Source organism: Catharus ustulatus, chromosome 15 (assembly GCF_009819885.2).
Source record: "Catharus ustulatus isolate bCatUst1 chromosome 15, bCatUst1.pri.v2, whole genome shotgun sequence".
Taxonomy (NCBI): domain Eukaryota; kingdom Metazoa; phylum Chordata; class Aves; order Passeriformes; family Turdidae; genus Catharus; species Catharus ustulatus.
In genome coordinates this window covers 13888546-13914708 of record NC_046235.1, presented here as the reverse complement: position 1 = coordinate 13914708, position 26163 = coordinate 13888546, and the positions used below count along the sequence as shown (strand labels likewise).

The 26163-nt window shown below is 50.7% G+C and overlaps 1 protein-coding gene across 2 annotated transcripts in view; it reads right to left on the bottom strand.

Annotated features, from left to right (window-relative positions):
- The window catches only part of LARP1 (La ribonucleoprotein 1, translational regulator), a 40963-nt gene extending 15950 nt beyond the window's left edge, over nucleotides 1-25013 (bottom strand). For both annotated transcript variants that reach the window (XM_033073402.1, XM_033073403.1), the window contains exons 1-2: nucleotides 24656-25013; nucleotides 9160-9186 (exon numbers count right to left, since the gene is read on the bottom strand). In XM_033073402.1, coding sequence (XP_032929293.1) covers nucleotides 9160-9186; nucleotides 24656-24998 — 370 coding nt within the window. In that variant the 5' untranslated portion in view covers nucleotides 24999-25013. The remainder of the gene's footprint in view (nucleotides 1-9159; nucleotides 9187-24655) is intronic.
- Nucleotides 25014-26163: the final 1150 nt, after the last annotated feature.

Sequence of the window (26163 nt, the reverse complement as noted above, 5' to 3'; positions counted from 1 at the left end):
GCACGCCCTCCTTACCCAGCAGCCAGGCCGACAGAAAGGAGCCATCCTGCTCCCTGCTGCACAGCCTGGCACCTGCCACAAACTGCTGATAAAGGTGCTTCCAAGCCAAGAGCCCGGACTTTGTGCTGAAGGGGCTGAGGCAGGGGCGCATGCTCTGTGATGCAGCTCCTGACGGGGCTGCAAGAGCCAAACCAGTATCCCCAGTTTCCCCAGTGCCCTGCAGGAGCCCGAGGGAGCTGTGTGGGACAGACAGCCACGTGCCCAGCACTCCACTAGCATCCACTTCACTCTTCTGTCTCCAAACAATCCCCCCTCCTTCCCACACTCCACAGAACACTGCTGGCACATGTGAAGACTAAGTCATAACCAACACAACAGGACACCGCTCTGGCATCAAGGTTTTTAGGTGAGAAAGAGCAAGTGAAGCTTGGACAGGGGTGAGCTGAGAAAAATGTTTTAAAATTTTTCTGTATGGGATTAGATGTTTTTCCAGGAGATAGCTAGGTCCTTCACAGGGATTTTGTGAGGGCAGGAGAGTCCCTCCTGGGGTACTGATACACAGGAAAGATGTGGTGAAACAGCACCAACCCACAAAGAAATTCCCATAGAAAGACCCAGCAGGCAACCAGCCACAGCCAGGCCTGCCAGGACCCCACTGTGGTGGCCAAGAATCCCCTTCCTGGCCTAAAAGACCTAAGGAGCCAACAGAGAACAGCTTCAAAGGTGCATCCCCCACTTTCCAACATGGGAAACTCAGGACACCAACCCTGTCCCCTTCCTTGCTCCAGGCCCCAAGCAATCTCTCCCAGGGCAGCCTGATCTGCACAGCAGCAGGGGCATGACAGATTCAACACTGTCCATGCACTCAGAGCAGGACTTGGAGTCTGAGCCTGCCCAAGCCATCACAGGACACAGCTGGTGAGCTTCACATCCACCAACAGCAGACAGAGATATTTGCAGGACCCGTCCTGCAGGCCAGATGTGACCTGCAAGCCAACAACAGCCCCCACTCCCACCAGCAGCCCACCTCTGCAGACAGTGACACAGCTCTTTTCTTTTTGAGTCCAACACCCCCTGAAGTTACAGGCAGAGAAGCCCTGGGGGATGGGGGCAAACACATGATGCCCTTTTTATGGGTGCTACACCCATTTCTGCATCAGCAAGAGGCTGTGGTGGGCAACACAGCCTTGCTGTAAAGGGGCTGAGAAGCACCAGCAGATGGGAGGGGGCCTCAGCCTCCCCAGGGAACCATGTGGTAGCACCCTTGTGTGCACAGAGGTGCAGATACCTCCAGAGACCAATCAGCAGATCCAGCTCTGCCCTGCCTCCCAAGGAGCTGCTCCCAGCACAGCCTCAGCTGTGTGCCAGAGCTGAGATGGGAAACACTTGTCGCTGCAGCTCCACACACGAGCGGAAAAGCCTGGGATTTATAGCACTGACTGCTTGGCATGCTCACATTTTGCTGAAGGCATCACAAGGCACACAGAGCCAGAAAGGTTCAGGACAGACTCAGCCCACAGACTGCACCTCCTCTAGGTCTGCAATATTTTACAGCTTTACCTCCCAGCAAATCGCAGTTGCAGCCAGAGGGGAAACAAGGGAGCACTGGATGGAGCTCTGTAACAGCTTTAAACGAGTTGTTATCACAAGGACATCTTCCAGCACAAACGGGTTGGTGTCTCCACAACAGGGGCTCCCAGCTGCTCCTGGGACTGTGGAGAACCACAGCTGGGCCCATGACTTGCAGCATGTGGTCTCACAGCTCCCAGTAGGCAGCATTTGGCCTTGCTCACAAAGGTAAGAGGAATATCTGCAACACCTCAGCAGTATCAGAAGTTTCTTGTATGTGCAAGAAAAACTGCAGAAGTATGGCCAAGGTCAGGAGCAAGAAGACGACTGGATCCTTAAGGTGGATGGCTGAGCAGGAATCAGGCTTGTAAAGCACATGGGAAGCCTGCTCAGCTGGAGCAGGAGATAAGCTGCAGGTACTGTGGCTCAAAGCCTTCCAAGCAATTTTCCACAACTCCTCAGCAGAAGCTCCACTGTACAAGCCCTACTGTAACAGCAAAGCAAGCAAGGAGCTGCCTACACCTCTCTGCAATGCAAGCTCTGCAACTGCTGCAAAGATCACTCGCTAAAAATAACTTCAAAAAGGGTATCTGACAGCTCCACAGAGAGCAGAGAACACTCCCACCTGGGTGTTCTAGGCAGCTCCAGGAGCTCAAGAGTTTGCCCTGGAAAAGTGCAGGGAGGGAGGCTGGGGTACAGGCAGGTAGAGCCAGGATAGCACTGTCACAGGCTGAGTGTGGGTATCAGAGTTATAATCCCAGCTCTCCAAGCCCTCACAACCCTCAGCTGATAGTCCTGAAAGCCCCGGAAGAGGAGGAGCAGCTCAAGACATGTGCAGAGCCCGTCTCTGCTGACAGCACAAACGGGCAGCACAGATCCTCACAGAGAGCTGGGGCTCCAGTCAGACCACAGCCCTCCTCAGGGAGCTGAGCAACAGCACTGCTCCTCCACACACACCAAGCTGCTACAAGCTCTACACACACGCATTATCTGCAGGGTCTGACATTTATTTCCAGAGCAAACAAGGGGCAGGAAGGGTCTGGACTTACCAAAAATGCATGATCATCTTCCCTGCAGCCTCTCAGTCCAAGACACAAACGCTTCAACTTGTGCCCAAGCTACACTCCCAGGAGGAGCGGGTTAGGAAACACTGACAGGTATTTCTAACATTAACAGTGTCAGTAAGAGCACCCTGGATTCTTCCTGGCACAGACAGCTACTACTAAAGGTAGCAAATGAACTACCTCTTAAGGGCGAGTGACATCTTCCCACTGCCTTTTCAAGCAAACCGCTTCCCTGAAGAGGATTTCTAGGAAACTCCTGACACGCAATCCGTGCTCACAGAGCTGCACACCATCCCTGAGACACCAGGCACACACAGACTGAGACAGCACATGTAGCACCTCCTGCCCACTGTTCTACAAAAAAAAAAAAAAAATAATAATCCTAAACTAAGGATTCTCTCCAGGGGAAGCCAATGGCTCCCAGAAACCAAGAAGCATCACACAAGGGACACAGCTAAGGTTACCCAGCTGACCAGACTTCAGAAACTGTCAAAATGAGGAAGCTGGGCTGACTCAGTCCCCCAGAGCTGCTGAGCCAGCCCATTCTCTCTGAGCAGGGAAAAGGCACCCACCAGCTCTGCAGGAGAGGCTGCTCCAGCACCAGTGCCTGACCCAGTACATCTGGTGCAGACATCTCCAGCTGGCAGAGCGTGTCACCAGCAATTCAATTCCTCTGCCGGCATGGAAGGCAGACAAGCTTTCAAGGACACCTGTGAACACTGGGTCAGGTTAAAGGGTTCAGGGAGGGGGGCTGGAAAAGCCAGTGGTGCTCCAGGAAAAACGCTGCAGGGAAAACATCACACCAGCCTGGCCCCTGAGAAAAGGCACGAGTCCATCCAGCTGCTGCTCCAGGCACCAGGCACAGCAAGGACACCAGTGCTGGGACATGAGGGCACCTGAGGCAAGGCTGCAGGGGCCCAGGGTATGCAAGTGAGCCAAATCATGGAGGAGATGGAGGGTCAGGCCCTCCTCCAAGCCAGCTCACACACCAGCTGGTAGTTCATGACCTAAAAACTAAAATCAATGGTGGGGGAGAGGGAGGGTTGACATGAAGAGGAACTACAGGACAGCAAGGGCAGACACCAAGCAAGACTCCCAACTCCTTATAAAACAATAAAATAAACAACCCAACCCACTCACCTTTGGGAACAAGTGATTTGCAAATTAAAGGGGGGGTGTCCACCCTCCAGGACAGATCAGGAGCAGTTTCCTCTGCTCCCTGTACCTCTGCTGCACCGTTCTGCCCGTGTGCCGGCTCCAATGCAAAGCTAGTTAACAGTTAATTATTACCCATTCAGACACACGATCCCTACTCCGACGGCAGGCTGGGAGGGATAAGGCCGTCACGTGATGCAAAAATCCCGACCTTATAAAAGCACAGGCAACTATATTTAGTTGGAAAAACGATGACCTAGCGAGCCTGCTCCTCCCTGGCCCCCCCTCAGAGAGACAGACCTGCCACCTCCCAGGATCCTACCTCCACAGCACCTGGGGAGACCCTCATCCAGGAGCTGTAATACCTAAATCAGGGACAGCTGGCACGGGAGCAAGCCCTGTGTGCACATCCAGGCTATCCCGGGTGGAGGGGCCAGAGCAGCACACAGCCCAGGCTGGGGGGACCCTCCCTGCCCAGGTCACCTTGTCAGCAGCAAAAGCTGATAAGCACCAAGAGCAACAAACAGGGGCCTAACCCAAGGTCCTGGACTTTATCTTGAAAGCAGGAGGCACCCTGGGAACCTGACCAGTGTGGAGACACATTTGGCAGCAATGCTCCAGCTGCTGGCTTCTCCATGGCCAGGACTGGTGATGCCCAGAGCTGATGGCACGAGTCTGCCCCCCTGGATCAGTCTGCCCCCCTCTCCTCAGGACAGCTGGGTTACCAAGACAGACACCGGTGTGCTGAGAACCGAGCGGGAGCCAAGGTAGCATCACTGCTGCAGAGAGACGGCCCTAGAAAAAAAGGTTCAACAAACCTGCTCCCTCTGCAGTGAAAGAGCTTCAAAGCAGAAGAAAAACAAAAAGCCTGAGGACCAGACATCATTAATCTCTTGACATCAGCAGAAGGGTGCTCTCTGCCTGGATCTCACTGCAGCTGAGAGCACAGCCAGCGGTGCCCGTGGCACGAGCGAGAGGAGGTCACAGCATCGCTGCAAACCCTGCTGACACGATCCCTTTAATGGCTGTCAGCCTCTTCTGCAGCTGCATCTGGGGACTTGGAAGCTGACAAAACCCTTCCTGGGAAGCATCTGGTACGTCTCACTGTAAATATTTAACAACGAAGAGACGGGAATCGAGAGCCAAGCGCCTGCAGAGAGACCCTCCAGCTCCAAGCATTCACACTGTCTAGAGGAGACTGAGCAGCTCCCACTGTGCCTGCCAGTGGAGGGGGAGAGGGGTCGTACAAGGGGTCGCACAAATATGCCTCTGGAAAACCTGTCATCTCAAAGAACTGAATGGTTTTCCAGAAAGGAGACTGATGTAACTCAAATAACATCATTCTGAGTTCATCCCACTGTAATTCCTGTACCTTCACGGCTACTTTTGCAGAGGCATCCCAGCAGGACCAGAGTATCCCCCGAGCAGTGGCCACTTGCTAAGTGACCACTTAACCTTGCCCTCAGCCTGCACAGCTGCAAACCTGCCTCCCTGACTGTACAGAACAAGAAGAGACTGAGCAGCAGCTCAGCTTGTGAAGTCAAGGAAGACAAAGCCAGCACCAAAATCCAGCTCCATCTCCTGGGGCAGGGGAAAGTAATAGTGATTTGGTGGTAGGAGCAGGTGCAGCAAACTTTCTCAGGAATTTAGGCAGGTCATACCTAGGTCTCCCACTAAACAGGGTGTCTCCATAAAAGAGCTGAAGAAATCTTACAGTCTCACAACCACCCAAATTAAATTGAGCACATGTATGGGGGCTTCCTCCTGTTGGTGAATCTAGAGCATTAAAACCATGACAAGGCACTCTGTGATCTTTGAGAGCAAGCAGAAGGGCTTCTTTTTGTGCTACTTCAGGATTACTGCACCTCAGCTGAGTTGATTTCAGAGCATGCTTTTCCAAGCAGAAGATGCACCATCCTCACTTATGCCCCCCACCTTAATGAGATGCAGTGACATTGCAGGTTTTTCTAAGTAACTCTGATACAGCAACTTCATTCATGGGTTCACAACCACATGAATCCTGCTGCATAAATCACTCTCTAATAAAGCTAATTCCAGTACTACAGGTGGCTGCCTCCCCTGTCAATACAGAGCATAAAAGACTACAACACCCTAATCAGACTAAGTCTTCCCAAAGGAGTCAGGAATACCCAACTACAAAAAAAGTGCAACAGAGCAGTTTTCTAATTTAAAGATCCATCTCCCCTCCTTTTATAAAAACCACCTCCTTGCAGTAGCAGCATCACCCTCATCTCTTTATAGAAAACTTCACAGCATTTAATTCAAAGAGGCATTTATACACTCAATAAAGATATCTCAGACACTGCTGACAGTTGTACAAAATGATCAGGTCAGGGTGCAGCAGAAGAAAAAACGTCATCAGGAGTGGTGAAACCAAGACAAACCATCACTTGCTGCTCTGTTAACACCAGCACATCCACAACTGCACCCTGCAGTCAGCTCTGGTCTCTGGAATTCAACAAGGGCACAGGGCTGTTACAGCTGCTCAAAGAAAAGCAATTAAACCACCAAGAGGCAGCTCCTCGAGAGGTGAGAGTAAAAAGGCTGGGATCCTCCACCACTGAGAGGAGGAGGGCTGGCTGCAGCATGTAGGAGGCCAGGAGGGCACAGGCACAGCACACTAAGCTAGCAGGAGATCCACTTCAAGTGGATAAAAGTACTCCCTTCCAGAGAAGGGAGCAAATTTCACATAGAAGCAAGTCCTGGGAGCTGAACAGCACAGGCTGCATGGCAGAAATTTGGTGTTCACAGTGAAATCATCCACAGACATCCAGCTGCAAATGTGCCCTCCTCCCAGTCCTCCTCAGCAGCAGAAGTGGGAATGTGAGAGTGTGTCCCTCTGCCCACCAAGCCCAACCCTGCACCTCAAGGGTGTTGAAGTCTCTCAGCTTTCCATCTGAACTCCAGATCACATGGTTTGAAATGGATTCTGCTGAAAAGCACCCTACAGCTGCCAAATCCTGGCTGTGGGATGTGGGAGAGGAGAGGACAGAGGCACTGCTGTGCCAGACAGAAGAGAAGTGAGGCCTCTCACCAACAACTGCTCTATTTGCAAACACTGTTAGGTAACTGGGACGCAAACACTGCTGCGCTTCCACCTCCACGGCGCTCGCACGTGACACGGGGATGATCCAGGCTGAGGATCCAGGCTCAGGGCAGACACTGCTGGCATCTGTATGCTAACAAGCAGGAACATGCTCTGGGGCACAATATAGCTACTGTGCCTACAAAATGGCTGAATTTTGGCTCAGGCACCCCACACCTATGCAATTCCCAGCCCTGATATTGCAACTCAGCATCTTCCATCACTCTGCTAATCATTTCCTTGGGAGAAGACCAAAAGATTTCTCACCCAGAGAGGAAACCAGCCATACAGATCAACCTGACTTCACAAGATTAAGCTTAAAAAACAGACCCCTTACACGTGGGAGTTCTGGTGACCAGAGTAAACTGACTCATTCAATAACCTCAGCAATTTAAAGGAGGTGTAGTAGTCAAACCCTACAGCTCTGGTGGCAGGAGCAGTGCCACTCTGCCTTTGCCTGCTGCCTTCACACTTCACTGTGTTGTGAGATACCACAGCTTCCAGATAAGCTTAGTGCATGGGAAGAAAAAGCATGACACCAGCTTTAAGGCTTTTCTGGAGAAAGGTATGAGAAAGATTGCACAGTGTCCTGTGCAGCTACCATTTAGAGGAATCCTGTTTAAGCCTTAACTTATCTCCTCAAAAACATACAGAATTGTAAAAAAAGCCCCAAGCTCTGTAGGTAATGTTTTCTGCAACACTGCTGACATGTAACAAACACTTTCTGAAGTGCTATCATCTGCTGCAGACACACACTCATGCCCCACCCTAGAGGCAGCTGTGCAGGGTCCCCAACCAGTTGGAGAACAGAGGATGGAGTAGTGCCAAGCAAAGGACATCTCTGAATTCAGAGCACAGGCAGACAAAACCCAATATCCAAAGAAGACAGATCTTCAGCAAGGTAGAGAAAAATCTCCTAAAAACTCAACACATGGGAATACATCTTTGCTCTTCAAAACCCCAATACTTCACTCTTCCATGTTAAAAAGGCAAGAAAATAATGAGGAACTTGAAAATGTGGAATAAAAGTCTTAATCCAGTGCATCTAATTGTACACCATGGCCTTGTTAGCTGGCTACAGCTCTGGAAACACATCCACAGCTTCCATCCCTCTGTTCAGGTCAGCAAGTTGAATTACAGTGCCTCCAGTATTCCACCAGACCACTCTAAACCAGTGAGTTATTTTTATTGAAATCAGCTTGAAGACACCAGAGCTGATTTCCATACTTCCAATGTCTCTGCCATAAACAGTGATTTACCCTCACTCTATTCATGAACTGATGAAATGGGATCCCATGCAAAGCCACAGATGGACATCAGAGGTGGACACAGTGACACACCTGGGGTGACACAAGGCCAAGTGAGGCACTGACTTCCACTCCCAGTGCCTTTGCTATGGCACAGCCCCACATGGCACTACCAGGCTCTCACTGACTGATCTTGGTATCACTGACTATAACACAAACCTTTCCTTCACTCTTAGCACTTCCACAACATCAGCCTGGATGAAGAGCTTCTGGCAATTTGGGAAAGGCAGGAATTGAGATCATCAGTATCTGCTTCTGAAAACTACATTCCTTTCCTGATTTGAAACCTGAATCCAGAGCAACCTCCCTCTCCCAGCAAGGCTGCACACAACACTGGAGCCAGGAAGTTTTTTCTTGGCACTGATGGCAACACAGTGAGTACCATGGTTGCCTTAACAGCAATACTCAACAGCAACACAGAGACTACAAGCCATGGGAGAGGTCTGTGTCTTCCCAAAGGACTGCAAATTCAAATATATATCCTCAGGTTCATAGACACATCTGTATACAGGTAACATATAAACAACAACAATCTTGAGTTACATTTGCAACTTGACACGTCAGTGTTTTCAATTATGTGTGATGACCAAGACCTGCAAGTTCCCAAACTCCTTCACCCCGGACATCCAAATTTGCTATGCTACAACGTATGAGAGGAAAGAACCTTCCAGCTGTTTAGTCATCACTACATGAAAGCATAAAAGATGTCATCTGCTATACAGCAATGACCAAATATTAGAGGTTTATTTAGGAAGTTTTTTTGCTTTGGTTTTTGGGTGGGGTTTTTTTGTGGTTTGGTTTTGGTTTTTTTTACATTAATGTCCATAGCATATTCCAGACTGTACATTGCATGTACCAGTCTTCTAAGTCTGGTTAGTGCTGACTCTGAAGGAAGAGAAGTGCAAGGAAGGCAAGGGAGAAGGAGGTTTGAAGAGTTCCATTTTTATTTAATACATACCAGACTGGCCATCAGCTGGAAATATATCTGTAAAAGAAAAAAAAAAAATATCAGTATTGGTTACAGCTGGAGTGCAAATCATATTTAAAAGGTCTCCTCTCTTGATTTGTTTGCTTTAGCTAAACAGAGGAAGTATTTTCTTAGTATCTCAAGTTAAACATCAATCCAGTTTGGAACCCACCTCAATTCAACCACTTGTTGCAAGAAAGATTTTGAAGGAGTCTGTGTTTACCCGAATGTGCTGCTCTCATAAATAAACTTCTGTATTGGCTTCTAGCAGACAACAGTGCACAACAAAAAAGGTTGTTGAGATGGACAAAGATTCACAAAATGAGCTAACTGGTGGCACCCCACACTCCCCCTGAGCAGCAACATCACATGAAAATCTATACAGACCATCTAACAGGGAGCACAGACGGAAGCCAAGGCAAAAGCCAAGTGAGCATTCTCTAGATCGTCCTTGGTTCTGCAGCCACAAGGGACATGAGCAGCTGTGCCTGGCTCTAACACAGCCCCTACACCAGACACACACACATGCCCATCACCAAATGGCCCATCAGCAGGGCCTTGGCACATCACCCATCACACCAGAACCCCTTCCCTTTCCCAGCTCAGGAGTCTCTGTCAGCAGGCAAAGGTCACTGCAGGGGACACTGGAGTCTGGGGGGTTCAGACCTCAGAACAGATTATTCAACCTCCCCAGCACCCCAGTCTCTTTCCAGTTAGAGGTACAGCCCTTCTCTTGGCAGGCCTGATGTATTGCCAGGAAGATGTTTACTTAAGTAGCTAGAAGGACCAGACTTTTCATTTAAGAAGCACACAGGACAGTGTGTGTGGAAAACCCCTGCTGATAAAGGCTCCCCCAGAAGATATGAAAACAGTACTTTTGAGAGAGCAATACATTATGTTTTCTTCAAGGATCCCAGAAGAGGAGGGGGAAGGAAGGCTGCCAGCAAGGCAAGGTCCTCCTGGGACAGGGGCAGGCCCCTGGCTCCTGCTTATCAGCTACCCAAAACACACATTCAGCTGGAAAGTCACAAGAGCTGCAGCAAGGACTACCCCTCAGGCAGGGCAATGCTCTCTGGCCTGGGCTCAGCTCATGCAAAAACAGAAAAAACACCCCTCTGCCAAAATAACTCCTGTTTCTCTTCCTTTGACTTGCACCATGTTCAAAGCATTCTCAGGCAGGGATGCTTTCATCCCACAGAGGAACAAAGAGCCAAGTGTAGCAAAAATACCCAGAAGTTAAATCAAGACTCCTCTCTACCATTATTACACAGTTATGGTCTGTGGCCATTTGAAGGCATAATATAGAGGACAGCCCAGCACACCCAGAACAGTCTCCAAGCACCAGTTTGGATCTTTTGCAAGTTGCATGCTCTACTGCAATCCTCCACCAGTCCATGTCCCAAATGCATTTAAACATCTTGGATTTCTGTATGGTCACTGAGGAGTTCAGGCTTCTACATCAGCAAGCTCAAACTCCCTGTACATCATAGATTCAGAAAATCATTAAGGTTTGAAAATACCTTAAAGATTTCAAACAAGATACAATTTATTTCCCTACTTGGGCTTCTCTGCGAAGGAACAAGTTGGTAACACTGCTACACCACCTGTTTGGATCAGCTGCACCAGATGTTACCAAAAACCAAAATAAATAACAGCACCACAATGGTTGATAAAATAAATTCCTTTGTGCCAGCCAAGAATTTAGCCAAGTCAGGCTTTGGCAAATGTTCCCCTTGCTGTACCCTGAGGGGTGCAGTTCTCCAGGCTGCATTCCTGCTAGGCTGTCCCACCAACTCTTCATCAAATACATGCCACAGCAGAACCAGCCATTCACAACAGGTCCAGGCTCTGGACACCACAAATGCCACCACATCAGGCAGCAGCTGCAGGTGATCCATCACCAACATCTCCTATCAGACAGGTCACCACCACAGCTCCAAACTCACATTCCCTCAAGGTCTCCTCTCACTCAGCTCACTGCTGTATTCCCCACTGCCCTGTCCTGCTCTAGATGTGCAGCAAGGCTCTCCTGGCTCCTCCTGAGCTCAGCCACAGCTCTAGAGTAGCTCTGTCACTACATTTACTAGAAAAGCAATGACTCTGCTCAGTGGCTGAGGTCAGTAGAAAGCAAGGACCATGATGGCCAAGGGCAGATACAGCTCACATTTGCCTCAAGAGGTTTGCCAGGGCAACTCCTGTCAAGGAAAGACACTTGCATCCAGTGCTCAGCCCCTTGTCTAGGAGAGGCTGACCTTGTCCAACTCATCACACCTATGATTAACACAGTTTTAACTCCAAGCTCTCCAGAGCAGACTGAGAACACTGGGCTTGCAGGCAGCTTTCCCCAGAGCTGAGAACAAGCACAAAGCAATCAGTCTGCAGGACCTGCTTTGAAAAACAGGGCTGCTGGGAGGACATATCTGAGATAGGGCTGGTCAGGGACCAGCAGGCACAACGACCCTTTGGGACACTTTTTACCCCTGCAAGCACAAGTGACTTAAATTAAAAATTAGCCTGCCAATTAAGGGCAGCACCTCAGGTGCCCAAGAGAAGTCTAAATCAGGCAGTGTTTTCTTTTCCCAAGAAAGCCATGGTAAGGAAGCAAGCAGAAACGTATGTGGCCAGCAGGTAAAGCTCTGGGCTGCTCTCCAAGGAGCCCATCTCCTGCCATGCAGGACTAAGGCTGCCTGTCCAGGTCAGCTCCCCTCCCAGCTCTCCCAAAACTAAAACTCAAACACAAAGGACCAAGGCACAGAGAAAGGTTTTTTGCTCAAAGTCCCAACAAAAAGATGAAGCCAGCAAACCAGCCCCACCAATTCCTCCCACCACACACACCTGCTACCTCCCAAGGCACCCTGATACCAGGTATCCCAACACTGGCCAGATGCTGCAGGACAATGCTTCACAGCAGCTCTCCATCATCCCATCAGCCACCTGCTGAGCAGCAGGCAATCCCTACACGGGATCCAGGCAGTCCTACCCATCCCATATAACACCCTCCTAGCCATGCTCAGTGGGAAGGAGCAAGAAATAACAGTATCACAATGCAAACGAACAGACTCATGAAATTTGGACCCTATGGTCCCACATTGCCTTCTCCTTCTTGCAAGCATAAACTTTTGTTTCTCACCATGCACCCAATATCAGAAAGACTTGGTATCTGAACAAAGGGACCACAGCCACCACAGGAACCAGAGATCTCTTCACTGCAGCACCAGTCTCTGCAGAGCCAGGTATTTCCCAAGCCCCTGACCATTCTCCTCAGCCCTGTACAGAATCCATACAGCCTACAACACCTCAACAGAAAAACATGTTCTGTGAATTTTCCTGTTATACAGCAAAGCAAGGTGGAGGATGGAGTGAGGAGGAGGTCAGGGGCATGCATGGTAACTAGCAGGATGTTGGGACAGGCACAGAGCATCCCTCTCAGGACCATCAGTGAGGGTGCAGATGTGGTAAAGGGGTGTTTGCTCTGGGCATCAATACCCAGAGTTGCTGCACACAGAGCCCAAGAGATCAAATTAAATTGAGGGCAGTCATCCTTATTTTAGGTGGCGCTGGGGGTGGATCTCAATTTCAATTTTTGCCTGATGGTATTTTTACACAAAGGAGAAGACCGTATGCTAAAATGGGGCATTTGAAGAGAAAAGCTGATGCATCCACACACATACCCCCTTCCCCAGGGGCTATCTGGCTACTGCTGCTATTCAGGTATCTGGGGCAGGTCCAAAAAAGTCACCCTATTTATGAGACCCCCATTTCCCCTCCGCTGCTCCCTAAGGAAACACGCTTTAACCACGCTCCTCCACCAACCATGCTCATAGTGCTGAATCCAAGCCAGTCTTCTCCCAGCTCAGGAGCTACAGCTGGGAAGGGACCTCCACACCACCCACTGCCTGTCCCCAGTCCCCCTTTTCCAGCAGGGACACTGCTTCCTCCTGGCAGGGCAGCGGCTGAAGAGCAGTTCAGTATCCCTGACGCAAGAGAAGCGCTGACTCGTTATTACAGCAACCTGCAGCCATAACTGCCATGGGGCCGTGGCCACAGGCCCAGTGCCAGCAGGAACCAGCTCCCTGCTGGTCCCTGCCTCCCACTGCCCTTCTGCTCCCCAAACGGGGAAAAACGACCTCAGAGTGCTCTGTGCCACCTGCCAGTCACCAAAGCGCACTGACCGGGTGAGGGCTGTGCAGTCACACACAAGAGCCAGCTCCTCAGCTGCTCCCAGTGGGACATGGGGCTCATCCACACTGCCACAGGAAGGCACCACCTGATTTGTTCTGGCTTCCGACCCATGAAGTTGTAACCAAATCATCCTCCACGTTTTGCAGACAAAAGACTTGGACGTCAGCAAAAAGAAAAAAAAATGACCTCTCCAAGGTCACGGGGGGACTCGCAGCAGGGACGTGACCAGAACTCAATCACAATGGCTCGAAAGCTGCAGGGCTGCACAGGAGAGGGGCTGGGGAGGGAAGTGCTGGCAGATGGCAGGATCGATTGGTATCTCTCCTCCTAACCTGACCTGCTGCCTGGCAGGGACAATCCAGGCAGGAAAAAGGTCCAAATTACATAGTCCAGCATGTACTGCAAAGAGACCAGAGCTGCTTGAATCTCTTCTCTGGCCCTGTGCAACACTTCAGTTCGAATCTGTCACCAGCCTCCCCCTCGGAGGCCAAGGCAGTGCCTGCACAGGTTCCCAAGACAGTTACAGGCCTCTTCAAAGCAACACTCAGCAGAGAAGGGCATGAGGTCTGCGAGGGAAAAGCAGCAAAGCAAGAAACCCTAAACCCAAAGATTAGCATGGCCAATTATATCCCTCCCGAGATCTTGTTTGCTTCCTGTTCCCCTCCTTTGTTACCTGCTGAGCAGGATCGGGGAGGGTCCAGCTCTCAGTCACCCAGATTGTCCCAGCCCTCTCCAGCTGCCAGGTCCTCACCAACACCTCCCATGCCTCTCAGCTTACTATAGGATATTTACCCCCTCAGAGAGAAGGTGAAGCATGATATAGATGGATCAATCCTAACATGATGCTGGCTAGGTCCCAAGACACCACTAAGGTGTGTGCAACAGAAACAAAAAAAAAGTTATGGAGAAGTTTATCCCAGATCAGTTCCTCTACAAGGGTATGCAGACCACCAGAACCTGCTAAGGGGTTTTCTGTTCCCTGTCCAGAGGAAAGGTTAGATTGGTTCCCAAACACCCCCATCACCCTACACTGGCTCAGGAGCTGCAGCTAGTGTGAGCTCTGAGATCAACTTCCCACAAACCACATGGAAACAAATGCCTGAAATAGGCTTTTAGTGTATAAACAGCTGTGCATTTGGTGAAGCTCAGCTGTGCTACCTCTGCTATCTTCACATACTTGAAAAGTAATGACTTCTAGCATCCCAGAGTTCCAAGAGGAAAAAAAAATAAATCACCTATTCCAAAATCACAGCACTATCCAAGGTAACTCCCTAGCTAACTCCACACCAGACACTAAATGAGTACCTCAGTGCTGATGTTCAGTCTCCTCCAGAGCAAAGGGGAGCAGTGCAGACCCAGCAGGGCTGAACACACAGCCACCAGCAGGACCGGCACCGTGCCCGGCAAAAATTCCTTTCAGAGATCCACATGGAAGAGGGTCCAGGTCTCTTCTCCAAGCACCAGAAATGCCAATGGGGTCTGGAGAATGTGACCAGAAGAATGAGAGGTCTCCAAACAGACAGTCCTGCAAATCCAACACTCACATATGCACATGCACACAAGGAATAACTGGAAGGTCACAGGCTGTTGTTTCTCCCATCCACTTATCAGTGATTGCACTGGAGAGAACAAACACTGGGTGTTCTCTCCCATTAACCCCTTCCCCTCATTTCCAAAGTGGAGAAGCAGCAAAGTGCTGCTGCTCCAAGCATGAGTTCCAACATTCTGGATCATGAACCCAACAACAGGGTTCAGAGAAAGTCCAAGGCAACTTAAAGGCACTTGATAACTCTTCCCATGGAGCAGCTGGTGAGCCAGCTCTCTGCCTCTCCTTTCATCAACAGTAAGCCTGGAGTGGTACCCAGGCCTTCCAGGAGAACAACCATACACAAGTCTGGTTCAAATTACCACAGTCACCCTCCCCAAACTGTTCTTTAAGCCAGTGGATATTGAAGAGACACAAACTCCTGGTATAATCAAGCAAAATACACATCTCAAAGACTCTTGTTGAAATACAGGAGCCATTCTGGTGCAGTCCAGAAGCCAGCTGGATCCCACACTGTGGAAACTGATACAGGATGATGTTTCCCTCTGACAGGGTAGTCAAACTCGGAGCTGCAACACACTTTTCTGCTTGTACATCAAGGGCAGATCTAAACTTTAGAGAAGCTTTGCCCAAGGACCTTTTAGCAAGCAGCAGGCAGGACAGATCCATCTCCTGACAAAGAATCCATTAATGTACCCAGAAATCCAGTGTCTCCATGAAAGAGGATCCCACCCCACCTCCTCAAATGCACCAGTATCGTGGTAAAGCCCCATAACAACAGACAAGGATGCCATAAATCCCTATGAAAACCCCAAAAACTGAAAATTGCATGGCTCTCTCCACCTTTGGGCTGCAGGCAGAGGGCCAAGCAGGGGGCTGTAGGGTACATAAGGCAGCACAGTGAAGACATCATAATTAAATCTTTTAACTGAGTTACAAAGCAGACTCACACTCTGAGGTTGTTCCCTCCCTCTGGCCCAGGCTATCTCCTTGGTTTTAATCAAACACAGCCATTCTAATCACCCTCCAAACTCCATCCTTGCTTGGTTCCACTCTGCTGACAATTACATCAACTCAGATTTCACCTCCAACTGAAGCTAAGAGGGTTATCTCACTGTAATCTGCCATGTCTCATTCAAATCATTGTCACAAAAGTCTATACAGGTTTAATTTTAAAATTTTAAACAGTGGCTCATTTACAGCAAATTCCTCCCTGCCAAGTATGCAAATGTCACACTCATCATTCCACAGTTTAAAAAAAAAAGCCCCAAAAAACCACAACAGTGAGCTTGGAGAGCTCACCTGAGATTGCGAAGCCAAAATAAAAGTCCCCTTTTTGTTCAGCTCAGTGCAAGACCCTCTTCAGTGGCAGAGGATTTCTGAGCACTCAGAAGATGCATGAGATCATAGTCGGTATTCCCCCGAGCTCTCAAGGTTGAGCTGGGAGTTGAGAAGTGAAATTCAATATGATTACAGACAGTGAAGTCTCAATGCTTTGTCATCTGAGCACATGGTGGAGACACCTCCGTGATTCGCTCCTGTCTTGCTGGGTGGAACCTCGTGCACAAACGTCCCATCACTTCTGTTTCAGTCACAGCAAAATCCTCCTGACTGCATTTCTGGGATGTGTTTCTCCACATTTCAATATCTGCTGCTACAGACACATCATTTCTCAGCATCACACATACTGGTGTCACTCCCTACACTTAATTCTTCATTCTGTTTTTCCCTCTGCTTTGCCCCTTGCACAGCTTCCAGCTGACCTGCCAACACAAGCCCACCTGGAGGTAACAGCTACGTTAAAGTGCTTCAGCCACTCCTTTAGGTGTCTCTTTTTGTGCTGAACGAGGCCAAGAGCATTGCTTTTTGTTACTGTGGTTGTCTTTACTTTTAGTAGGCTTGTTCTGTGAGGTCAGGAGAGCTGATACAGACTTTTTGACTACTTGGAAGTGTAACTTTTCCAGTTACAGCAAAGGCATAAAAATTGCAGAGAATCCTAAGGGTCTCGCAGGAATAAACTCAGTGCTTTTTTTGCAACATACAATAAAAGAAAAAAAGAAATATGTGACCTTGGAGAATCCGAAGAAATTAATTTCCTGGAGTTTAAGTGAATGCTGGCTTATCAAACATTTGAGTGTTGCTTATTTACTGTGAGTTCTCACTACTTTATTCTGTCACTAGCTTCATCATCTGCAAATGTGCAAACCAGATAGTTTGGTAGCTAAAACTTGGTAAAATAATCACTAATTTACATCACTGACTAGAAGCTTTCAAAAGCACAGTTATAAAGAAAAACAAAAAAGGCTGTGTGATTTAGTGTGGAGGCTGAATATATATCATAAATAATCTGCTTTAAAGACAGTGCTCAGCATTTACCAGCACACCCACCTCTGAATTACCAGGCAGGTAAAACACCAATCTCCCCACACTCCTTTCTTCTCTCACTTTCAGACGAACAAAACTCTACCCTTTCCTCATTTCTGTGGTTTTTCCAATTTCATACTTGTTTCCCCACATATTTAGCCAGGAAAAAAAACTCACCTCTTCTCTCAGCTTTTTTCAGACTCCTTAAAAGCTACCCTATCCAGCCCTGACAACCCCCTGTTCTCTCCATGCATTCAGGCTGCAGGCAAGTCCAAGTGCTGGAATGACTGCCAGGAAAGGAGAAGCGATAGAGCCGTGGCTCCCTCCGGCGCAGCCGTGCCCTGCAGACTGCAGAGTCACTCTGCAGGAGCACAGCACCCAGCTTTTCCACTCGGCTGGAAAAACGTGCTCAGCAGTGTGCCCGGGACAGGCTCTGCTGCCCCCCGAGCTGTGCCCCCATTCCTGGGCTGGGGAGAGTGGAGCAGTGCCTGTATCCCACCTGCCAGACCCCACCTCAGCCAGCACAAGGACACACAGCACATTTCCATCCCCTGTCCAGCTTCCCAATCGTGCTTTAATTCTGCCTCATGTGTCAAGGACGTGTGAGGTTCACAAGCCCCAGCTGAGTCCCCATTTCTCCCGGCTGTCCCCAGCTGCCATGGTCACCAAGGGATCTCTGCAGAACCTGGCAGATCAAACGAGTGACACTGAGGAGCACCAGAGGTGCTTTTCCTCAACACCTTGGGGCAGGGGCGCCTCTCCTGGGCCCCATCAGCAGCCAGGGCAGTTTTGGGGAGCGAGTGGGGAGTGCAGAGAAGCACCTGCCAGAGCAGCAGCTTGCAGACCTGTTCCCAGCCAGTTCAAGGGGTGTCCAGCAGGAAGCAAATGAGCTTCCCCAGCAGCACAGGTCAGGGCAGGCTGTGCCCGTCAGCACAGCGTGAGTGTCACACGTATTCTGGAGGGACCAGTACAACATTTTCTAGATCAAGAGAACAAAGGGCATTTGTGTCACCTGTGAGTGTCACCAGAATCAGACTGAGCAGCATCAAGACCTCAGTCACACCAACAACCATCCCCATTGACCACTTCTAAAGCAAATTAAGGTTTCCACCTGGCATGCTGTGACAGAGCACCCAGCCCAGTCAGGGCCACCATGGTCACCTCCAACACAAGGTCAGTCTGCAGCAGAGAACTCTACCAAATCTTACTGTTTGTCACCACACAAAGGAACAGGGTGACTCAAACCCACAAAACAAAAATAAAGCACTGAACCCTGCTGCGTGTTCCTATACAACCCTGAAACACATGAAACTGTCAAGGGAAGCTTCTGCTCCTAAGTCAGCTTTCCTCCAGAAGGACAGTGAAGGTAACTCACTGATAAAGCAGGTATTAGATGAGCCAGTTACCAGCCCTTCCTCCCTCTCCTTGCATGTCTCAGCAGAACATCCCCCAGCACATGTAGCTTTAATGCTGAAGGAAGAGCTCTTGATCCTGGCAATATTCACAGCAAGTGTCACACAAAAGCGGGGCCAAATGACTTGCTAAGGACGGCTCCAACAGCTGAACAAGCACCATGAGCCTGGTGAAACACTGAAACCAGCAGAGCCACAACAAAGCACACACCAGTTTGCTCGGGAAAGGCAATCTACCCACGGAGCCCCCCAGACTGCAGCACAAATGTGTGCTCTGACAGAGCAAAGTTCAGTTAAGGGGATCTTCTGGGAACTTCCAGTTACAGGATGAGCCTCCCTTCAGAAACATGTTGACACTTGACCACAGTTTCCACCACCTTTCCCAAAAACAAAATTTTATCTTGCACAGCATTAGAATTGCTATCAGCAAACCTATTTCCACCAAATGCCTTGTGCCAGTTTTTGCTCCACAGCTGTGGGACATTCATGTGCACACCCACTTCTGTTTGCCAAGCAATCCAGACCGACCCTGACCCAAAACTTTACCCACAAAGAAGTCTGGTAATTGATTTCTTCAAGGCCAAATTCAGTTCCTATTTGTTCTGGTCACCCATCAGCATTACCTAAATACACCAGTAGCATTAAGTTCTCCCAGCATGGCACTAACTTCTTTGAAGCCCTTCTTTTTCCTCTCCTCTGACCTCAAATCATGCAGCTGCACTATCTGCTACAAGATATTCAGATTAACCAGTTATTTCAATGCAAGGAGACAATTTCCCAGTTCCATTCAGACCTCACTAACAAGGACCGGGACCTGCAGAACAAGTGGAACCAAAGGCTGGCTTCAAGTGAGGAAAGGAACAAATGCAGAGCTGACCATGCCAGAGACCACAAAGTGGATTCAGAGATCCACCCAGAGCTTTAGCCAACCCCAGGAAGACAACTTCTTGGCCATGAAAAGCTCCACCTAGACAGCACTATCACCATGGGAGAGCTCAGCAGGTATCACCAAGGTTGCATCACCTCTTTCCCCAAGCTCCCTGTGTACACAGCAAGCCAGGAATTTGCCAGAGCCAGCAGTGTGGAGACTCAGGCCCTTGGTAGGAAGTCAGCAAAGGCTTCAACACCAAGATGACCAAAGGATAAGTAACACATTAAAGACCATAATGTAAACGCGTATCGCGGTTGGGAATGATCAAAGCTCCCCAGACCCAACTGGACTCAGGGTAAGAGCACCTGTAATAACTGTAAGGGTTAAAACATTCAGCCTGGTTTGAACAGCAAGCACAGCTTCCTACTAGAATGCCCATTCCTTATTTTGCCAAACAAGCTCAACCACAGAGATAGTGCTGGAGATTCATTATAGCCTCAAGTATGTAAAGAGCCACAAACCCTATCCAAGTCTGCATTTGGCATTACCCTGAAGATAATTTCATACTGTTTGAGCACAGCAAAAAGATCTGGTGTCATAATTTGGAAGGGAGAGCAGAGCATTGCAGCCCCAGTGCCCCTATTCCCAGTCCTGCTTTCTGGACTCAATCTGTCTTCACATCTGAATGAAGCCCCCATACTGCCACAATCCTGGTGGAGACCTCCAGGGCACCACGAGCAACATAAAGTTTAAAAAAAGAGTTGTGAGAGTAAGGAGATAGTTGGAGACAATCCTTCAGTGACACCTTGGATGTGGCAGTTTGGAACTGGAGGTCGCAGCAGAAGCAGGCATTGAAGCCCAGCAAGCAGGGCCAGTGAGTCAGCTCCCAGGAGCTGCGCCGCATTCCCCAGCCTTCTCTTCCCGAAACAAACAGTGCAGAACAGGGCAAAGGTCCAGCACAAAGCTGAAGGGCAAAGGTATGCGGGGGAGGGAAAACACTAAGCCTCACGTTTTTTTTGGAGCAACAAGTTCCAGTTACCCTCATCCACCCCAACAAGATGGGAAGAGTTACTCAAACGTGAGTTGTGGGATCGGAACAAAACAGTAGTTTGGAGAGGAAACTTGGGGTGGTGGGGGGGAGGGCTCCTGCTGCGATAGCAGCTCTGTTGCAACAGCCAGAAGGGCTCCACAACTACATGCCACGACAGAGTGAGAATTGCCCAACACTTTGGAAATAGGTGTGTGCAGGACTACCAAGATGGATACCTGAGCAAGCAGATGTGTGTGCCTCCTCTGAACACGAAGAAATGCCAATGGTAAAACAAGCTTCCCCTCCGTCTTATCTCCTGCACTGGAGGTTGGTTTCAAGGAAAGCCCTATGGGGAGTTAGTCAGCAAGGGGTGAGATGCTAATGAATCTTCCCCTGCCTTCTCCTCAGTACCGGTAGCCAAGTCAGCCTCTGCTCAGGCATAAAGCAACATGCACTCCCAACAACAGTCAGCTCACCCTGGTGCTTGCTGCTAGCAACGAAGGTGTGCCTTCTGGAAAGTACTGCTTAACCATCCAGCACATTTGCCAAAGAGCACGCAGGAAACTCGACTCAAGAAATCAAAGCATCTCCTGCATCTCCACTAGGAAATACACCACTTTCCCTGGTCGAGTACTTGTAAAGAGAATTTAAGAAGTTAGTGCAGGTAAAGCTCAGCAATTGCAGTGCTGGTCATTAAAACCTGTATGTTCTTACTTCCAAGATGTAAATGGCTTTAAAAATAAAGAAGTGCCAACTGCCTTGATGCAACATTTCTTGAAATACATCCAGCAGGTTTTCAAAACGGGGTGCTGTTAACACCTGTCCACACCAACGCTTGCATCAGCACCAGCCCTGGTGCAGGGCACAGTGGAGGAGTACAACATGTTCCAGAAGGTCGAACTGTCTTAACTGCAAGCCACACTTCTGATCTACAGAAGAATTGGAGAAAATACTTTAAATTTGGTTTATAGCCAGTAGTGCAAAGCTGGTTTTGCCAGAAAACATTTCCTTCACTACTGCAGACACACATACACTACCATCATGTACCATCAGGCTGCCGGCTGCATTTATTTACATGATAAGAAGAGAACATGTAATAACGAGGGCATGGTCACACAGACCTTGCTACTAGATCATTAGAGAGTAAAAACGAGGCATCATTACAGCTCTGCAGCAGTCACAAGCAGCCAGCAGTGTCAAGTACAAGCCTTGCCACATAGGACAGGACCATGTGTACCTCAAGACTCAAAGGATCCCCCCTCCTCTTTGCACCTTGCACCTGACAGAAACACACACGAATAAAAAGCTAACGTGCATCTTGACAAGAGACCATGAGATCACCCCAGGCGAGTCTCAGCCTCCACTCAGAGCATCAGCAGTACCACTGCTGTCTAACCCGACCTAATGGTTGCCCCACTTACTGCCAAGTCGTTGTGCTTTTGGCAGATTAAGAAGCAAGGAGAGGCTTCACTTGAAGAGCCCTCCTTCCTGAAAAAGCACAAACGTTTGCTCGAACATCCTATTATATTACAGGCTGCACTGCCAACTTCGAGCAGAAAAATACTGCAGCAGGTAGGCAAGACACAAGCTTCTAAAGGTAAATCCATGAAAAAACCAACCCTGTTCTTCAGTCCCTGTGTCAGGCCCCCACTGCTCTCAACTGGCCCAGCCATGCCAAGTCAAACAGTTCCAAACAAACTGGTGTTTTGACCATCTGGAGGTGGATTTGTTAAGTTCTTCCCTATCCATGCTCTGACACGGACAGCAAAAACTCACCAAGACCTTGTAAGTAGCTCTGTTTTCCCTGAGCACAATACTTCTACTTCTATAAGCACCAATTCCAACACAGGCCATTACAGAATGTGTGGACATCTAAGGAGAAGGTCTTGTCCATTAAATCTGCTCTACGGGTCTATAATTAATGTAATCATTATAAAAAAAATTAGGGCTTTCAAAGCCTGTAAAACAAGTCATAGAGGGATCCCTTTATCTTTACAGAGCTGTCTTCACTACGCTCTCTGCTCTCCTCTGAAAACATTTAGTATCTTCAGCACACAAGCACTGCACTGGGAACACTGGATTATGAGCAAAGGCTCTGTAAGCTCTGCTGAGAAACTAAAAACTTCCAGTATGACTTTCCAGAGCTCAGAAGATCTCAATCCACTGCAAGGGTGGAGAAAGAGTCGCTTTCCTTGGGTGATCCTCCTGGAGGTCACTACAACATTAAAACTCACCTCACCAGCTGATTCTTTCACACAAATTCATGCTCCAGATCTTTTTTGGTAAGTGCCTGCCAAAACAAATCCTCCACCCAATGAAATGAAGACACAACATGAGACTGCAAACTCTACAAGAAGGCACCTGGGTGCAGGGCTGCCAGGCAAGGTCAGCTGCCAGCCTTGCCTCTCGTGGGAGCTCACCAGCCGTGTTTATTTTACACGTTTTCTCTTCTGCTAATGAACAGACAGCAAAAGAAACAATGGCCCAAGAGAGGAGAGCCAGGCAGCAGCACTGGGGGCACTGCTGAAACCAGTCAGTGCTGCCAAGCGTCCCAGAACACACCACTAACAAAATTTCATTTTTTACACACCTTTGGGAATACAGAGACAACTGTGCTGGGCCCAAGGACAATTCGGAGTGTTGCAGCATTACTCCCTTACCCTACAAAGCGTGGACACGCTAATGACACACTCTGAGCTCTCTCCTTCAAAAAACCATCCCAGCAGTTCCAAGGGCCCCCTGTTTGTGTTGGGCAGCTGCCTCGACGCTGTTGACTCTGACAAATCCCACACCTTTGCGACTGCCGAGCCTGGTAATGAATCTGGACACTCCTTATGCAGGAGACTCAAACAGGAACATTCAACCTTGCAGTTTTGCATTTTTTGGTTTATTTCTCGGGATCGTTATCTCAGAAGGCATCACAATAGAGTGCAACCTTCACACAAAGGAGCGATGTGACCAGTTTTGTGTCATAACGCACGAGGGAAACGCAGACAGCGACGCTGTCCTGGATTTCCTTAAGCTTTGCTTATGTCCATGACTACAACGACAAACCACCAAACAATCCGAACACAGACTTCTACCTGGCACGATTAACTTGTCCTCTATACTTGCCATTAAGATGACAGCTTTCCAGGTGGAAATTGCAGAGCTGTCCATCTCCCAAAGATCAATAACTCTGATGAATCATCATGCTAGGCAGTAACAGTTCTTACAAAACACTGGCACGTACAGTAATTGGGAATCTGATGGCACATCTGGCAGTGTGATTTCGGAGTTAACAGAGACAGGTAGAAAAAGATTAAGTCTTTGCCAAACAAGACGCTTAGTGGAAACTTCTGAGGTTTTCCCCTACTCCCGATTCACTTGAAGCAGGTACGAGGGGAGCGCAACACCCATCCCGACAGGCGAGGAAATGGTGCTCTGCAGCTTCAGCCTTTGCTGACGACAGCAGCGGGTTAACAAGCGCGATTTGGACAGCGCAGCCCCTCCGCTCCCCTTTTCGGGGACCCCCGGTGCCCAGCCGTGCCCCTGCCCCGGGGCAGCGATCGCGCCGGGCAGAGCCGCGCTCGGCCGCGGCCCCCGGCCCCGCCGCCGCCATGAGTCGGCAGAGAAAGGCGGCGCGGCCTGCGCGGGGGAGCCGCGGCCGCGCACACGTGGGCAGCGCAGGCCGCGGCCCGGGGAAGGGCCCCCGCGGGGGCACCGGGGCCGCGCTCCCGGGGGAGCCGCACGCCGGGAACCGACCACGTTGCCGGCGCTGCTGCGGCGGAATGCCGGGAGCGGGAGGAGAAGGCGGGGGGGGGGCCGCGTGTCCGCCGCCGGGCCCGCCCGCCGCCGCCGGGCCCCCGGCGCCCTCCGCTCCCCGCCGCCGCATGGCCGGGCCGCGCTGCCCTCCCCGCCTCGTGGCCGCGGCCGGCGCCGCCGCTCCCCCCGCCCGCACCGCGCCCCCCGCCCCGGCGCGGCCCCGCAGGCCGCGGGCGCGGCCCCACGCCGCGTGTGCCGCATGGCGCGGCCGCCCGGGGCGCGGTCGGCGGCGCACCCGGCCCCCCCCGGCCCGCTCCCAGCGACCCCCGAGCACCCACCGGGAGGCGACTGCCCGTTCACGGCCGGCGCGTTCTTCGTCCAGGGGTTCACCTTGGGCGGCGGGGCCTCGATGAACTCCCGGCGCCCCGCGCCGCCCGCCTCGCCGCCGTCCTCCGCCTCGCCGCCGGCTCTCAGCAGGCTCTCCTTCTCCTGGTTGTTGCTCTCTTCCTTCTGCTGCTTGGCGCTGGGCGGCCTCGGCGCCGCCGGCCCGCCGTCGGGGCCCATGGGCGGCTCGCCCTTCTCCCGGCCGCCGTCCTGCGGCGGCTTCAGCACCAGGGCGCGCTCCTCGGCGGGCAGCAGCGGGGCCGTGCCGGGCAGCAGCGCCTCCACCTGCGTCGCCATCTGCGCGCCCCCGAGCCCCGCCGGGAACCCCCCGACCCCGGTGCCGCCGCAATATGGAGCCGCGCGGGGACCACGCGACTGCCGCGGGGGCGCGCACCGCCCGCCCGTGCGCGCCGCCGGCGAGGGGAGGGGCGGTGCGGGGCGCGCCCCCGCGGGGCGGCCGGCGGCGCGCACGGGCCTGATGCAACGCCCGGCTGGGCTGAGGGGGGCGGGCGGGGGCGCTTAAAGGGCTCCGGGCCCTTCCCCGGCAGCCCGGCCTCGCTGCCCGGCTGGGACCGGCCGGGCTCGGGGACTCCGGGCACGAACGCACCGTGGAGCCCCAGAGTCCCCGAGCCCGCTTGGACAGAGTGTCCCCGGCCGGAGGAGCCGAGGGATAGGGGTGTTCTCGGGTGGGGATAACGTGGTTGGAAAGTGCAGAAAGGGACTCGGTGCGTGTGCTGGGGAATCACGGAACCGCAGATCTGGTCGGGTTGGGCCATGAGGTCCCAGCTCCCTGTGTAAAGCATGTCCCAGAGCACATGGCACAGCATTGCATCCGCACGGTTCTTGAGTATCTCCAGTGAGGGAGACCCCACAGCCTCTCTGCTCTCCAGTGTGGGTCACTGCACACTAAAGTTCTTCCTTATATTCAGGTGGAACTTCCTGTGCATCAATTTTTGCCCGTTGCCTGTGTCCTATTGCTCAAAACCACAGAGAAGAGCCCTCTTTCATCTTCTTGGCACCCCCCTCCTTTAGATATTTATACACACTGATGAGGGAGAAATCATCTCTCGTCTCCTGTGCCCAGCAAAACCTTTGTTTGAATAGGCTAAAACATTTAATTGATCTCTAGCTGATAGAATGTCACTTGCTCATCATCATCATTAATATTCCTGGTATTTGTCCTCAGTTCTTGCAGCCAGCAAGACAGCAACTGCAGACTGTGTGTGAATGTACACATGAATTATACACATTTAAAAGGCAACTTGCATTGCTGATACCATTTAGCACAACCTGACTAATTCACAGCAGCCCTCACTTGATGTGCTTTTTATTCAATGCAAGCCTCTCCCAGCCTCTTCCCTCATCACAGCAAGCACTCTGCCTCTGCCCAGAAAGGTTCATCTGGAAATCCCGGCATGTCCTGCAGCCCCAGGGACACATCTATGCAATCCCTGCAGGAGAC